This window comes from Muscardinus avellanarius, assembly GCF_963383645.1.
Source record: "Muscardinus avellanarius genome assembly, chromosome: 2".
NCBI lineage: Eukaryota > Metazoa > Chordata > Mammalia > Rodentia > Gliridae > Muscardinus > Muscardinus avellanarius.
In genome coordinates this window covers 174,271,281-174,287,097 of record NC_137787.1, presented here as the reverse complement: position 1 = coordinate 174,287,097, position 15,817 = coordinate 174,271,281, and the positions used below count along the sequence as shown (strand labels likewise).

The following is a 15,817-nucleotide window of genomic DNA, read 5'->3' as shown; positions in this document are numbered from 1 at the left end:
TGGGCAGCCAGATGTGATGGTGCACACCTGTAATCCCAGTACTTGGAAGGCTGAGACAGGAGGATCACAGCTTCGAGGATAGCCTCAGCAAACAGTAAGACTCTCATCAACTTAAGGAGACCCTGTTTCAAAATAAAAATAAAATAGGGCTGGAGGTGTAGCTTGGAGGTAGAATACTCCAGCACCCCCCCACACACACACACGCACACACACACAAAAGGGCTTCATTGTAAAGGTTTACCTAACTATATCATAATTCTGGAGTATCTTTCAAAATTAATCCCAGTTATAATCTGGAGTGTAACAAGAGAATCAATTTGGGGGACACATGAAATAATTACATTAAATGTCTCAATATGCACATGCCCACATACACAAACACAATTCCTCTCTTAGATTTCAATTAGTGTCCAATGTGGTAATACATACTCATAATCCCAGCAACTGAGAGGATAAGGCAGGAGGATTGCAAGTCCCAGACCAGCCTGGACAATTTAGTGAGACCCTGTCTCAAAAATTAAAAAGAACTGTATGTGTAGCAAGTACCAGGCCCTGGGCTCAATTCCCAGTACCATAAAAACAAAAAACTTCCAAAACAAACAAGCCAAAAAATCTCAGTAAACTTAGGACATATGATATGGTATACGGTCTGAAAATTGCGCTAAATAAAATAAAACTAAGTAAGTTAGAAAGAATCCAATTGACAATTGATTCTTGTGTTTTCCTTGTTAAGTTATAGACTTAACAAGACTTAATGTTTTCCCAACTGGCAAACTGGAGTTTGTAGGGGAGAAAAGAGAGAGCTAGATTACCTAAAATTCCTTCTAATTTTGGAAGACAAAGAAAAAAAAAATTCTAGATCCTCTCCTACTGACTCAATAAAAATATCAAGTGCTCTAACCAGGCAGAAGTTTCTGATTTAAATTCCATTTTATGCTGTGATTTCTAACCACATCTTTGTAGAACTCCCGCAGGGGTAAAACAGCCCAGGCTCCAGCATCCCCCTAAGAAGCCGCCACCTGGTGCAGGGGGTTGAGCAGGTGATGAGAGGAGGTTTTTTTCACCTGTTCAGCTCCAGCGACTTGCTGGCCAGACACCAGCGGCCAGTCCTGACTAGCATTGCATAACCTGGTTTTAACCCCCAGACCCTTCCCCCTTGGTAAAACCTTGGGGTTCTTCCAAATGGAGGTACACCTTCGCATTCAAAATAAAATGTATCCCAGGAGATGACAGGGAATACCACCTCCTGGGACATTTATACTATAAATGTAGATATGTTGGTGGCACGCGTGTACTCTCAGTAGTTGGGAGGCTGAGACAGGAAGATCACAGGTTTGAGGCCAACTTCAGCCACTTCGCGAGACCCTGTTTTCAAAAAAAAAAAAAAAAAAGGACTGAGAATGTAGCTCAGAGGTAAAATGTCCATGAGTTCAATTCCCAAAAAGTAAATAAATAAATAAATAAATAAGTCCTTTTATACATTTTAAAATCAGCCATCCTAATGCACATTTTGGAAGGCAACCCCGCCCGCCCCGCTCCCATCCTGAAGAAAGCAGCGGCAGCCGCGTGCCGGGCGCGCGCCCCCTAGTGGCCGGACGGGCCAGGGGCGCGGCGGCGCCCGCCTTCGCCCGAGGCTTGGTGGACTCGGGCGTCCGGCGACCGCGGCGGCTGCAGAGGCCCAGCTCTCCTGCACCCGCAGCCCCCGGGACGCGGCCGAGCCGGCCAGCGTAGCCTCGTCCAACCTCACCCGAGGGGTGGGAGGACGTAGCCCAGCGCCCGGAAATAACGCAGGCCACTTCCCCCGCCAGCTGAAGGTCCAAACCCCAGGCGGCGGCGGAGAAACGTGGAGAGAGCTGGGGAGAGCGCGGGGCCCGGGCGCGCCGGGGACCCTGCAGGGCAGGACCCGGGGAAGGCAGCCGGAGCGCGGCGGCTGCAAACGCATGCGGGCTCGGGCTGCAGGAATCCAGCACCACGTTTTGTTTTTCTTTTTTTTCCCCTCCCCCGTAGCACCCTGTTTGAAAAATCTCTTAACCCTCGCCTGCATGGTGCAAGATCGCAGGTGCTATTCGGGAATTTTGACCTTATCATAGCAGGTACTTCCCTATAAAGTAAAAACAGTCTGTAGAACATTAGATCGAATGCGGCATGAGGTGTGTGTGTGTGTGTGTGTGTGTGTGTGTGTGTGTGTTATGATTTCCCACTGGTGCGCCCACGTGCAGGCACGCTTCTTCGTACGTGAGCGGCAGTTAGTGAAATGCTTAAGTACTCTATTTTTCAAGTGGAAAAATTCAGTCCACCTTCAACGTGGGCAATAGGAGCTTTTTTTTTTTTTGAGAAAAGTTATAATCTTCAAAGTGTGGGAAATGAAGGATGACTGTCCTGGTCACGCGATGGAGGGATTCTGCAGGGGGGCAGGCAGCGCCCCCACCCTCACCCCCACGCCCAATTTCGGAAGCTCGCGGTGTCTCCCCGACTAATCGCGTAAGGACTGCAGAATTAATTGAAAAGCCTTAGACTGTAGAATTTCCTTCAGCTACTGCGTGGAGCAAAGCAGTAAAAGGGAAAAAAAAAAAAACCTTCAAAAAGCCTCCTTCGGTGGATAACGCCCCTTGAAAATAAAAGTCTAATAACCAGAGAAACTACAAGTCGACACAATCCAAAGCAAATCCCGGCAAGAGCCGAAGGGACTTGAAACCCGAATCTGCATTCCGTTCCTCCCGTACAAGGCTCCGAGGTGGGGGAGGCGGTTTGTGCTGGTGCCTGGTGTATAATCGGGTTAATCCAGTAGACAAAGAATAAACCAATAGCCCTCCCACCTCACTTCCCGCTCCCTTCCCCTCCCCCTGCTGCACCCCCGCGCCCGGGCACCCTCCCGGGGAGGGAGAACCGACCCGGGGCGAGAGGGAGCCTTGAAATGGATTCCGGAAAAAAGTCTTAAAACCTGCAACTTGTTCTTATTTCTTTATTATTATTTTTAATGCCAACATTGCACGGCCCGGATTAGGGTGTTCTTTTTTTTTTTTTTTATGTTCAGTCCCCTTTTCCCAGGAGCAAGGAAAAAGTCCCCCAAGTCTTGCCCGAGCCCCCACGGCCGGCGCTCGCGGCCTGGGGGGCGGGGGGAGCCTTAAGGTCAGGGTTTCCTTGAAACTAGATAAACCCAGCGGCCGGCGGCGGGCCGGGGGCGCGGCTGCCCTTCCCCAAGCCTCCCGCGGCTCGGAGCGCCGGCGGGCGCGGGGTGTGAGTGAATGTAGCCCCGCGGAGCCAATGAGCTGGGACCGGATGCGATATATCCTCTGGGACAACAACTGCTCTGTTCCGCCTCGGATCCACATGACGCCATTTACTGCTGCCGCGGCCGCCGCAGAGCGCTCTGCCTCCTCCGGAAAGGCGAGGGCGCGGGCCCGCGGCGCCCCCCCGGCCCGCCCCCGCCCGCCCCCGCGCGCCGCGCCCCCGCTCGGCCTCGCCGCCGCGCGCCCCGCCGCCCAGTCTGCACGGCCCGGAGCCGCGCGCCGCAGCCAGCCCGGACCGGGGCCGCGGCCCGGCGCCGGCTTCTTTGTAAGGCCGGCCCTTTTCTCAATCGCCCGTCGGCCGGGATCCGAGACTCGCCGTGGGCGCTTCGGCCTCTGGTTCATTGAGAAAAAAGAGAGAGAGAGAGAGAGGACAGACTCCGCGTGCGCCTCCAGCTCCGAACCCCAGAGTGTTCCTCGGCCAGGGAACCGGACTCTGAATTTCTCTCGGGTTTTATTATTTTTTTTTTTAATTTTTCCCCTCCTCTCCTCTCTTCGACTCGCCCCCGATCGCGCTCGGAAGTTGATCCCGAGACAGAGTTTGGAAAGTAAAGTTTGCGTCGGGACCGGATTTATTTGCACAGCGCAGAGAGAAGAGGAGCCGAGGGAGAGGGGTTGGTGCAGAGCCGCGATCACGGTGAGGCGCGCGGGCTCTTCCCCCGGCTCCGGGCAACATGGAGTAGGTGCAGCGGGCTGGGGAGTGGGTCGGGCTTGCCGGCGGGGATCTGGGGAGCCGCCCGCGGGTCTGCCTCGGCCTGCCCCGGCCAGGCTGCCGGGTGCGCCCGGAGCCCCCGGCCCGCGCCCCCGCGCCCTCGGGGATTTGGGGCGGAGGGCGGCTCGCTGGCTTCTGCTCCCAGCCTTGCACCGGCCGAGAGCGGGAGGCGAGGGAGAGCACTTTGTGTTTCCCAGGTCGCCCTTGCAGGCGCTCGCGATTCTAACCTGTGCCTCCTCTCGGAGGAAGGCAAAGTTCCTTCTGGGCGAGCCTCCCCTGCGGAGGGGGCGCCGGTGGGGATGGGTGGCTCCCCAAGCCCGAGCATGAGATCCTACGAGTGAAGAAAAAAAAAGACAGTGCCGGACGCCGGGAGCCCCCGCCTCTGCCCGGTGTGGACAGACTACCCGGTGCGGGTGGGAGCGGCGCCCAGCCTGGCGCCTGGTCTCTGCGGCTCGGAAATACAGCTTTCTCTTTTTTCCGTTCTACTCGGTCGACCTGGGTCACGCTTTTTTTTAAATTTTTTTTTTTTTTTTATTTTTGGACACTTGGTCTGACCCAGCACAGGAAGGGAGTCATCAAGTGGTCGCGATCGTTTTCCATGACCTGAAAGTAGGTGGCAAAAGAGGCTAGTTTGGGGGGGGGGTGTGTTTTCTTTTTTTCCTCCCCACTCTCCTTTTGTGTTGTTGCTGTTTTCTTAATTTGGAGTCTTGTGCGTTTTTTACAAAGCGGTTTCTGTGTCGGTTTGCCCCACCCTAGTGCTGAAGTCCTTTCCCCCCTAATCCTTAGTCTGATCACACACTGTTCTTAATGGGGGTTTCAAAGCACTTTCAAAGGGGAGGGAGGATCTGGGAGAGCGCAGAGGGGTGGAACGGGGGCTAAGGAGAAGGAGGCCTGGGATCGGCAGAAATCACTTTTTCTTCTGCCAAAGATGCTACTTTTTTCACTGCATGCAAATCTGCGCCCAAAGTTTCCAGCCCAGGGATCTGGGTCCTGCACGCTTGGCTTGTACAGCGGGGCTCTTAAAAAAAAAAAAAAAGGCATTTCCCCCCACTTAAAGAAAAATCTCTTGTTTCTCTCGATCTAAGAGGAGAATAGGCGTGTGCAGATTACGGACAGAGCTCGCTTGGGGTCCGTGCTCTGGGGAGTTACAGTGCGCGCGGTCTAGAGCTGTGTCCCGGTTGTGTGCAAGGCTGGGCTTTTCTGCCTCCGGACGTGGGGTTTGGAAACCTAAGCCGGACTTTGGAGGGCCTTGGCAGAAGCGCCCGGTGGTGGGCTGCGTGACCTCTGCGGGGTGGGGGCGTTGGAGCGGCTCCCTTTTGGGGCTGGAAGCTCTTCTCCTGAGCTGGAGGAGGTGGCCGGGGAGGGGGAGGCGGGGGGGAGTGTGCTAGTGCGTTTCGTGACTCGTCCTCCGCGGAGGCGCCCGCGCCCCCTGCCTGGCTGTGCGTCTCGGGATTGTACGCTTTGCAGGGGGGGGGGGGGCAGCCTGGCCCCTGGACAGCGTCAGTCCGCCTGGAGAAAAGTCCCCCGGGGTTCTGGCTGCGTCCCACCTGCTGGGGACGGTGTTGGGGCGCAGATCGAGCCGATAAGCGGAGTGGAGGCAGAGCAGCCTCGTCTGCCATTCCGTGGAAGGTGAGGAGATCTGGTTTCCAGCTCTGCCTTGTTCTGAGTTACGAGGCGTTTGTCACCTGCTTGTTCGCTGTGGCTGCCTCCTCTAAAAAGCAGAGATTGGCTAAAGATCCACTTTTGCCTATTTTACTTTCTATTTTCCAAGTAAAGGATGGGGGTGATAGTTTTGAAACCTAAGGCTGACTGAAATTTAAGGGATCACTTGACAGAATGCTAGGTTTGAAATGGGCCATTTGGATTTTTAGAAAACTTTTCCTATGACTACAAGTGGGTTGATATTTTCGGTTGTTTTTCAGAAATATTTCAATATACTTTTAAAACAGGAGAACAGCCTTTGAGCTACAGGATCTAAGGGGTTCTCTTAGGCTCTCAGGCTATATTTGATTCTCATTGTTGAGAAGGTAAAAATAATTTCCTGTCTTGTTGCTAGTTGTGTAAGTTTGCTTTCATGGGTTTCTGGTACCTAATAGGATTTGGAGTGGTTTGTTTTTAATCCTATAACTTTGTGCTTCTGAATTGTTATTAGAAATCACAAAACTCCCAGCAGTCCTTGGGGAGACAAACACTTTGCATGTGATAGTCATCCTACAGAATTTGAAAAAGTTAACAGAATCCTGGATAAGGCATGCAAGTGTTTGATGTAAAGACAGATATATAAAGAACTAAAAACAGGTTTTCTAGGCTGTATTTACTGATGTTTAAGGCAGAAATAGCCATGAAGAACTTAAGTGTGTTTCAAGCTTTGAAGAGCTATTTGGCTTTTGAAAATATCGACAGAGCTCTAACATAACTTTTCTTGCAATTTTTACCTTGAACCCGGGCCTTCGAGATGATGTGCTTATTTGACTAAGGGATCGTTACCTAAGTGACTCTCAGATCACTCTGGGTCACTCTACACTACAGGGTTACAGAATTGTCAGTGCCCGGCAGTCATTTTTGCATTTGCCTGCGTGCTTGGATCCTAGGACAGTTCTAACACCTCCCTCCCTGCTGCTATTCCAAATCCTGTTTCTCTGGGGGATGTGAGAAGTAGAGTGAACCCAGGTGGGTGGAGAAAGAGGGAAGTATGTAGAGTGTAAACCCGGTCTCTTTCCTCTTGGTTCCCCCAGGAGTTCAGATGTGTTCTAAGCCTGCTGGAGTGACCACACTGCCAAGACCAGATGGAGGCCAGAGCTCAGAGTGGCAACGGGTCGCAGCCCTTGCTGCCGGCGCCCCGTGACGGTGGCAGGCAGCGTGGGGAGCCTGACCCGAGAGACGCCCTCACCCAGCAGGTACATGTTTTATCTCTGGATCAGATCAGAGCCATCCGAAACACCAATGAGTACACAGAGGGCCCTACTGTGCTCCCAAGACCTGGACTCAAGCCTGCTCCCCGCCCCTCCACACAGCACAAACAAGAGAGACTCCACGGTCTGCCGGAGCACCGCCAGGAGCACCGCCAGCCTCCCCGGCTCCAGCACGTGCACGTCCATCCTTCCACTCGAGCCCCTCTGTCCAGGTCCATCAGCACGGTCAGCTCAGGGTCTCGGAGCAGTACAAGGACCAGTACCAGCAGCAGCTCCTCGGAACAGAGACTGCTAGGCTCATCCTTCTCCTCGGGGCCAGTGGCTGATGGAATAATCCGGGTGCAGCCCAAATCTGAGCTCAAGCCAGGTGAGCTTAAGCCACTGAGCAAGGAAGATTTGGGCCTGCACGCCTACAGGTGTGAAGACTGCGGCAAGTGCAAGTGTAAGGAGTGCACCTACCCGAGGCCCCTGCCCTCAGACTGGATCTGCGACAAGCAGTGCCTTTGCTCGGCCCAGAACGTGATTGACTATGGGACTTGCGTGTGCTGTGTGAAAGGTCTCTTCTATCACTGTTCTAATGATGACGAGGACAACTGTGCCGACAACCCGTGTTCTTGCAGCCAGTCTCACTGTTGTACACGATGGTCGGCCATGGGGGTCATGTCCCTCTTTTTGCCTTGTTTATGGTGTTACCTTCCAGCCAAGGGTTGCCTTAAATTGTGCCAGGGGTGTTATGACCGGGTAAACAGGCCTGGATGCCGTTGCAAAAACTCGAACACTGTTTGCTGCAAAGTTCCCACTGTCCCCCCCAGGAACTTTGATAAACCAACATAGCATTATTAATCAGGAATATCACAGTAATAAGGATTGTTCTTTTTTTTTTTTAACACACACACATATGCAACCAACTAAACAGTTGTAATCTTGGCACTGTTAGTAGAGGGTTGGGATTATTCTTTGCTGTTTGCAGTGAGATGCTTTTTGTCCATGTGCCATTTTAACTGATATGCTTGTTAGGATTCAGCTAATGGGGCTCAAAGTAAGGGATACAAAACTTGGTGACCCACATATTGCATAAGCTAAAGCAACACTCCTAGGCAAAGATTTTGTTTGTGAATAGTCCCTGCAAAATTTGTAAATTAGCAAATGACTTTTTTTTCCCATTGTTTTCTCCAGAGATAATGTGCTATATTTTTGTATATACAATAATATTTGCAACTGTGAAAAACAAGTTGTGCCATACAACATGGCACAGTCACAAAATATTATACTAATATGTTGTACATTCGGAAGAATGTGAATCAATCAGTATGTTTTTAGATTGTATTTTGCCTTACAGAAAGCCTTTATTGTAAGACTCTGATTTCACTTTGGACTTCATGTATATTGTACAGTTACAGTAAAATTCAACCTTTATTTTCTAATTTTTCAACATATTGTTTAGTGTAAAGAATATTTATTTGAAGTTTTATTATTTTATAAAAAAGAATATTTATTTTAAGAGGCATCTTACAAATTTTGCCCCTTTTATGAGGATGTGGTAGTTGCTGCAAATGAGGGGATACAGATGCATATGTTCAATATAAAATAGAAAATATATTAACGTTTGAAATTAAACTGAGCTGTTCTGTCTTGTTTTACCCTTATTTTTTCCAATGCAAAAAACCACCTTTTTGTTGAGACCAGCATTTTAATGAAGCAGCTTTATTTACCTGTAGGATTGTTGTTGTCTTACAATTGCTGGTTTAACAGAAAGTGGATTTGACGGTTTTCTGAGATAATTCTACCTATCAGGAGAAAATGGCTGAACGTTTGACTATGTGACCTGTATTGATCCTATGAGAACTTATTTTGGCCATTACCATTGTCCTTTTTTGCTAACTTACCTTTGTTATGCAGGGGTTTTTTTGGTTTGATTTGTGTTTGAGCTGATAGACTTAGAAAAATTTCCCCAAAGACTTACAGTTAGGCATTTTCTTAATATACAGTAGTTTGAGTGAATGCCATGAAGCTAATTCAAAAAAACTAGAGGAACGAGTTTACTTCGACAAACATCTATTGAATGGTGTCTGTGTGTCGGAGCGTGGAGTATTCCTGTGCACAGATCGGCCCTCCTTGAAAATGTTTCTTGACTTAGCCGATCATAGCTGTGTTTTTGCTGGTCTATTTGATTTTAGACTCAGGAATTCATCAGACCAAATTCCTTATGTTAGAAAAGACATGAAAAATAGAACTTGTTTTGATTTGGGTATTTGGTATCATGACATTTCATCCTCTGTTGGTCTCATAATTCAACCCCAAAGAGGCCAACTTACAGTCCTGACTTATTTAATCAAATTATCCAGAAAATTGTTAAATGTTAAATTTTACTCTAGGTAAAGATAGAATATGGCAGAAAGTCAGGGTGTTTGGAGCTGTCTGTTGGGAACAAAGACAGCAAGCTACTACAAGCCCATCTTGACAAATATTAGGTTTTCTTAAGTCACTTCATTAGTCACTTTGTGGCTGGTGATTTTTTTTTTCTTCTTCTTTCCAAAAGTACAAACTTACTGGCTGCCAAGAATCACCGGAAGTCTAGGAAATGATTTACCTGTCATTATTGTTTAATCTCTTGTTTCCTGTTCTTTTGGGTCAAGAGGTCTTAGTACAGGTTGTCTTCTATTTTGTATTTTAAAAATGGCTTTCAAGGAACCAAGTAGCCTCCTAAACTCACTGGTTGCTCTAAGAACCTTCAGTTCCTCTGACTTTCCTAAAGCAGCTCAAAATTAAATTGGAGATTATTTACTCTTTACCTTCAACTTTGGGAATTCTAAATGCTCACTGGATGTTGATTCTCATGTATCTTTAAAGTTCACCTAAGAAAGCACCAGAAATGCTAAAAAGCATCAGAATGCTAAAAAATAAAGCAGGGTTTCTTACTGACTAGTGTTTACGATTTGCGAAACTCAAAAATGTGGACTGATTAGCTTTATTCATCAAAACTGCCACATGCATGAGAGAGCTTTTTTGGTATAGAAAATGAGAGAGTTGAAATTGTCCTGGACTGCAGTTGCAGTTTTCAAAGTGTTCCATAGACTACTTGTGGAAAATGCCATGGGGTGTCTATTGAAAAGGTAGATTGAGAACCTTTTCCCATGATGGCCTGGGAATTTTCATTATTAGTCATTCCACAAGTCAAAGACTGCTGCTCTAGGAATTGCTTTTTAAAAATTGATTTACTTGTTTGTTTATTTACTTATTTTGTGTGTGTGGTACTAGAAATTGAACCCAGGGGCATTCTACCTCTGAGCTATACCCCCAGCCTTTATTTGGAAACAAGGTCTCATTAAGTTGCTGAGAATCTCACTAAATTGCTAAGACTGGCCTGACTCAGCCTCCCAAATGGTGGGATTATAAACTTGAACCACAAGGCCTGGCTCTAGGACTTTCCTTGTAATTTAGCATATATATATAGTCTGCTGAGCGTGGTGGCACATGCTTGTCCCTGTACTTGGGAGGCTGGGACAGAAGGACCTCAGGTTCGAGGGTAGCCTCAGCAAGTAGTGAGATTCATCAACGTAGCGAGACCCTGTTGGGAAATAAAAATAAAATAGAAGTAGGAATGTAGATTGGAGATGGCATGCCCCTGGACTCAATCCCCGAGTACCACAAATAAGTAAATAAGTAATCTCTGATAGAAGCATACCTCACTGATTTGAAAATACAATATGAAAGTCAGCTGGAGTTAGAAGAGGATTTGGTGTAAGTTTGAAGTCCTGATGAAAATAATTTCTTTAAAGATAAATAGGAAAGTTGAATTTCTCCAGAAGCTTCCAACTAACCTGTTAAATGTTGAATTTGTCTATGATCCAGTGTAGAGTTCATTTTCAGAATATGAAAAATTAAATGTTTATGTCTAAATGGATTGGAAACAGCTGTGTCTCCTTCAGAGTGTTAAAAAAATATGATTTATTACATTTGGGGATAAATACAGAGGAATAACAGCCTCAAATTCTGAATCTCGGAAGTTGAAAATTCAGGGGTTCGGTAGCAGACCACTGTTACCTTAAGTACTTGGGCCGAGACTGAAGGATTACAGGTTCAAGGCCAGAGCAGTTTCTTAGCAAGACCCTGTTTTCAAAAATAAAAAAGGCTGGGAGTGCAGCTCAATAGTATAATGTCCCTGGGTTCAATTCCCACTATTACCAAAAAAAAAAAAAAAAAAAACCTTAAATTTACATCACAAGTACAGTGAGTTTGCAATGCAATATTTTGAGATGATAGATTAAAAGTGTAATGACAGAGCAAATGTGACTCCTAAGGATTTAGAGAAACTTCTAGAATTTTAGTTTTAGTTTCCTTGCAATATATATATATATATATTGCAGTGCTCTGTATTTGAGATTCATTTAAGAATGACAACTTGATTGTTGTTAGTTAAAACATTCATTTATGTGTTTTCAGGAGATTTCAAGTCTCTGCCAAATTTTTGCCATGTTTGAGCTTGCTCTGGGGATTGTCTGAAAGAAGAAAGCCAAGGCCAGGGAAGTAATCCCAACCAAACTTTGCCTGACTTTCCTCTAGTACATTTCCGTCCCAAGGATTACTTGGCGTGTGTATGTGTGTGTGTGTGTGTGTGTGTGTGTGTGTGTGCGCGCGCGAAGGTATTGATGATGTCAGATTAATGAATTCACTCTTTGCTCAGTACCATGAGGTATTTCATAGGCAGTTGATAGGTATTATGTCATTTATTAGTTTTGAGCACCTAGATCAAAAATTTTAAAGGTCTAATGGGTTTAGCATTTGACTTACAAGCCACAACTGGCTGTTTGCTTTCCTCTCCTAAATACAAAAGGACCAGAGTGTACGTGCAAAAGTCTGAACTTTTGGAGACTGGTTAAACTCTAGAAACAAGCTTGTTATTTGATGGGTGATATTTTGCACTTTTAGTAAAGAAAAAACATGAAAATAGTTTATTAACTGGTCTTTGGTTTGCAATATCTCTTAAGGCAAAAGTCGTGGTCATTTCTGTTTTGGTTTAGACCAAAGCCTTATTTATCTATGATAGGCAAAGGGTGGGGTCCCATTCAGAGAAACCCAGACCAGAATTTTAACAAGGCCCCAAACTGCTCATCCGAGTGAAGCTGCACATCTGAAATGTTTCATCAATGGTTTGGCAGTTCCCCAGAGGACAAAACAGTCAGACTGTACACATGCTTTACTGCAGCACCCTCTCCCCTCCTTGGTTGAACCCAGAGGCATTCTAACTCTGAGCTACATTTCCAACGCTATTTTTTCTTTTTTCTTTTCTTTTTTTTTTTTTTTTTTTTTTGCTGTCCTGGGGATGGAAACCAGGGGCATTCTACCTCCTAGCTACACCCCCAGCCCTATTTTTTTTATTCATAATTTTGAAGCAGGGTCTCACTGATTCGCAAAGGGCCTCACTAAGTAGCTGAGGCTGTCCTCGAACCTGAGATCCTTCGGTCTCAGTATCAGAAGTACTGGGATTACATGAGTGTATCACACACCTGACTACTACAGCCTTTCTTTGGTTGTCATGCTGATACCTTCCATACATCATGAGAGACAGCCATGGGGATAATGAGAAAATATGTATTCCACCAATAATGCTGCATCTCTGGCCAAAACTGTAATATTCAACTCTCAAGCAAAGAGAGACAAAAAGCAGACAGAAATAAAGCCAATGAGGAGGAGAAATCATTAGCTCTTCAACTTTTATTCATGCCTAGCAAGAGTTTTATGTTTTTATTTAATACTGCATTTGATTGACTTAAAGAACTTTTAAAAGCCCGTCTTACTTGGCAACTCATACTTTTAATAAACTATTAAAAGAGATTAGAGTGAAGCCTTGGCCTCTGGCTTGGCTAGATGGGGCATGCAAGACTTCAGCTTACTTTACAAGGGTTTATTTCTCAAAACAGTTGCTAATACACAGAAGAATAATTTGGCCGGGTGAGGTGGCCCACACCTGCAATCGCAGCACTTCGGAGGCTTAGACTGGAGGATCATGGCTCGAGGCCAACCTCAACAATTTAATGAGACCCTGTTTCAAAGTAAAAAAGGGCTGAGGGTATAGCTCAGAAGTAGAACATCCCTGAGTTCTATCTCTAGTACCAAATAATAATAATAATAATAATAATAATAATAATTTGGATTAACATACGGACCCAATTGGAATGGAATAGGGGTACCAAAGTCATGTAGCATGTCTGTTGTTTAGGAATCACAGGGCTATTGGTCTGATGCAAAGGGAATAAGTCAGCAGCCCTAATTGCAAGACAAGATGTACATGTGGGGCAGACACAAGCAAGGTGCTGGGGCAGTGCACAAGCTGGAGGAGCAGGGATACATTCTCAACATGGTGGGTTTGGTCTCCACATCTTTGCAATGGTTGCAGATATTTTTTTAATTTAATTTTTGGTACTGGGGACGGTCTATCTCTGAGCTACACCCCCTCAGAGCTTTTTAAGGTTTTGTTTTGAAACAAGGTCTCACTAGGTTCCTGAAAGTCTCGCCGAGTTTCCGAGGCTGTCCTTGGACCTGGTTTTTCTCCTGTCCCAGTCTCCCAAGTACTGGGATTATAGGCATGCGCCATTATACCCAGCTTTGCAGATATTTAAATAACCCGAGCTGGGACATATATATAAATATGTGTGTGTACATGTGTATATGTATATATACATATGTGTGTATATATACACTTATAAATTATATATACATGCATGCATATATGTTTGTATTTATCTGTATATATGCATATATATTGTGTATGTATAAACTAAGAACCAAGTTGAAAAGATTCGTCTATTCTTGTTCTTCCAGTTCTTGCTAGAATTCACCTCTTGTCATTAACCCATAATTTTAGCTCGATTCGACACTTAAAGAAGATGAGCACTTGTGAAGAAGGAATTTGGGCGGTGAGGTGTAGGCGACAATGTGGAAAGAAGTGACTCGATGTTAGAGAGATTCTGCTTTTGCCAAAAAACACTCCCTGAGACCTGGATGTTCAGGTTTGCATGATTCTCAAAACCTAAGCTTCCATCCAGTATTTACAAAAAGACTCTTCCATTTTAAAAATGGTTTGTGCTCCAAATAACATCTGGCTTCTTGACATGTACCAATAGCCCTTGTAATCAAGCAGGCTTCTGATAAAGATATATTGGTATCAACTCATCTCTCTGGATTCTTCATAGGCTTGACTTATCTATCCCACCCTGAGCCCCAGTTTTTCTGCTCCAAAGTAGCCCTAATAGCCTAATAGATGATAATTACAGAATAGGAGAATGTTTCTTTTGGTTTCTGCCAGTTGTAGTAGGGAATGCTATAATCCCAGTACTTGAAAGGTTCAGACAGAAAGGTCGCAGTTTTGCAGCCATATTCAGCTACTTAGTGAGACCCTGTTTAAAAAAAAAAAATAGGGCTGGAGATGTAGCTCAGAGGTAGACTGCCCCTAGTTTTCATCCTTGTACTACAAAAAAAAGAAGAAAGGAAGAAGAAAGAAAGAAAGAAAGAAAGAAAGAAAGAAAGGGAGAAGAAGAGAGAAAGAAAGAAAAAAGGAAAAAAGAAAGAAAGAAAGAAAAAGAAGGAAAGGAAAGAAATCTATTTCTGAGATTTCTATTAGAAAGTCATCTTTAGCCGGACGTGGTGGTGCACGCTTGTAATCCCAGCATTCGGGAGGCTGAGACTAGAGGATCGTGATTCGCGGACAGCCTCAGCTACTAAGTGAGGCCCTCTGCAACTCAGTGAGACCCGGTTTCAAAATAAAGAATAAAAAATAGGGCAGGGGGTGTACCTCGGAGGTTGAATGCCCCTGCATTCCATTCCCAGACCCGGAAAAATAAAAAGAAATAAAGTCATCTTTATGCCAGGCATCGTGGCCCACACTTGTAATCCCAGTACTTGGGAGGCTGAGGCAGGAGGATCACAGGTTCCAGGCCAGTCTCAGCAATGTAGTGAGACTCTCAGAAACCTAGTGAGACCCTGTTTGAAAATAAAAAGGACTGGGTATAGCTCAGAGATAGAATGCTCCTGGGTTCAATCCCTAGTAACCCCCCCACACACAAAGGTATATTTATAAGTTCAGTGTAGCATTTCAAGGTGTATATCTAATGGTCCACTGTGAGTATTATAAAGAACACTTGCATCCCTCGAACAATAGTTCCTCTAGTGTCTTGGTGGAAATGGAGTCTGCTGGTATGACTAATGTCTAGGATGCCCCAGGAGCTGTTTGTGTCTGAGCCACAGCTCAGCTGGGAAGGGACCGACTGGGAGCATGGGCAGCCACCCAGTCCACACGAGCATGTAGGTCTAGAGGTCACCTGGATACTGACCTGCACAATTAGGCTAGAGCCTCATGATTGAGTTTTGTTTGCACAATAACCACAAACTCGGACTTTGGAAATACTGAAAATGTGAATTCTTTTACAAACCATTGATTTGATCCTAATCATCACTGAAAAGTCACATGTTGTGAGCCCCATAATAGGTCTTCTGAGCCTTTGCTCTGCTGCTTGGCCAATCAGAAGGACTGGAATGAAGCTCAGTGGCAAAACTCTTTGCTAACATGTGTGAGGATCCGGGTTCGGGTTAGATCCCCAGCCCTGCAAAGAAAAAAGAAAGGAAAAAAAAAAAAGAAAAAGAAAAGAAAGGGAAAAAAAAGAAGAAGAAAAAACATTGCAGAGCCAGGGCATAATGACTTGTCACTGATTTAATATTTATTACATATCATAGTTACTATGTATCAGTATAAATATTATTAAGTAGATGAAAGGAAAAAGCATAATCATTCAGAACTCACTGGAAGTCAGAATTTAATTTTAATTTTTTTTTGAGACGTCACACTAAGTTGTCCGGGCTGGCCTCAAATTTGAGATCTTCCTGTTTCAGCTTTCCAAGTTGCTAGGATT

General features: G+C 45.7%; 1 protein-coding gene across 1 annotated transcript; it reads left to right on the top strand.

Moving 5' to 3' along the window:
* Positions 1-6,785: 6,785 nt before the first annotated feature.
* Positions 6,786-7,745, top strand: SPRY2 (sprouty RTK signaling antagonist 2; the record flags this gene model as incomplete). Its single annotated transcript, XM_080689834.1, has 1 exon — positions 6,786-7,745. The coding sequence occupies one exon, from the start codon at positions 6,786-6,788 to the stop codon at positions 7,743-7,745; it is 960 nt and encodes a 319-aa protein (XP_080545960.1).
* Positions 7,746-15,817: the final 8,072 nt, after the last annotated feature.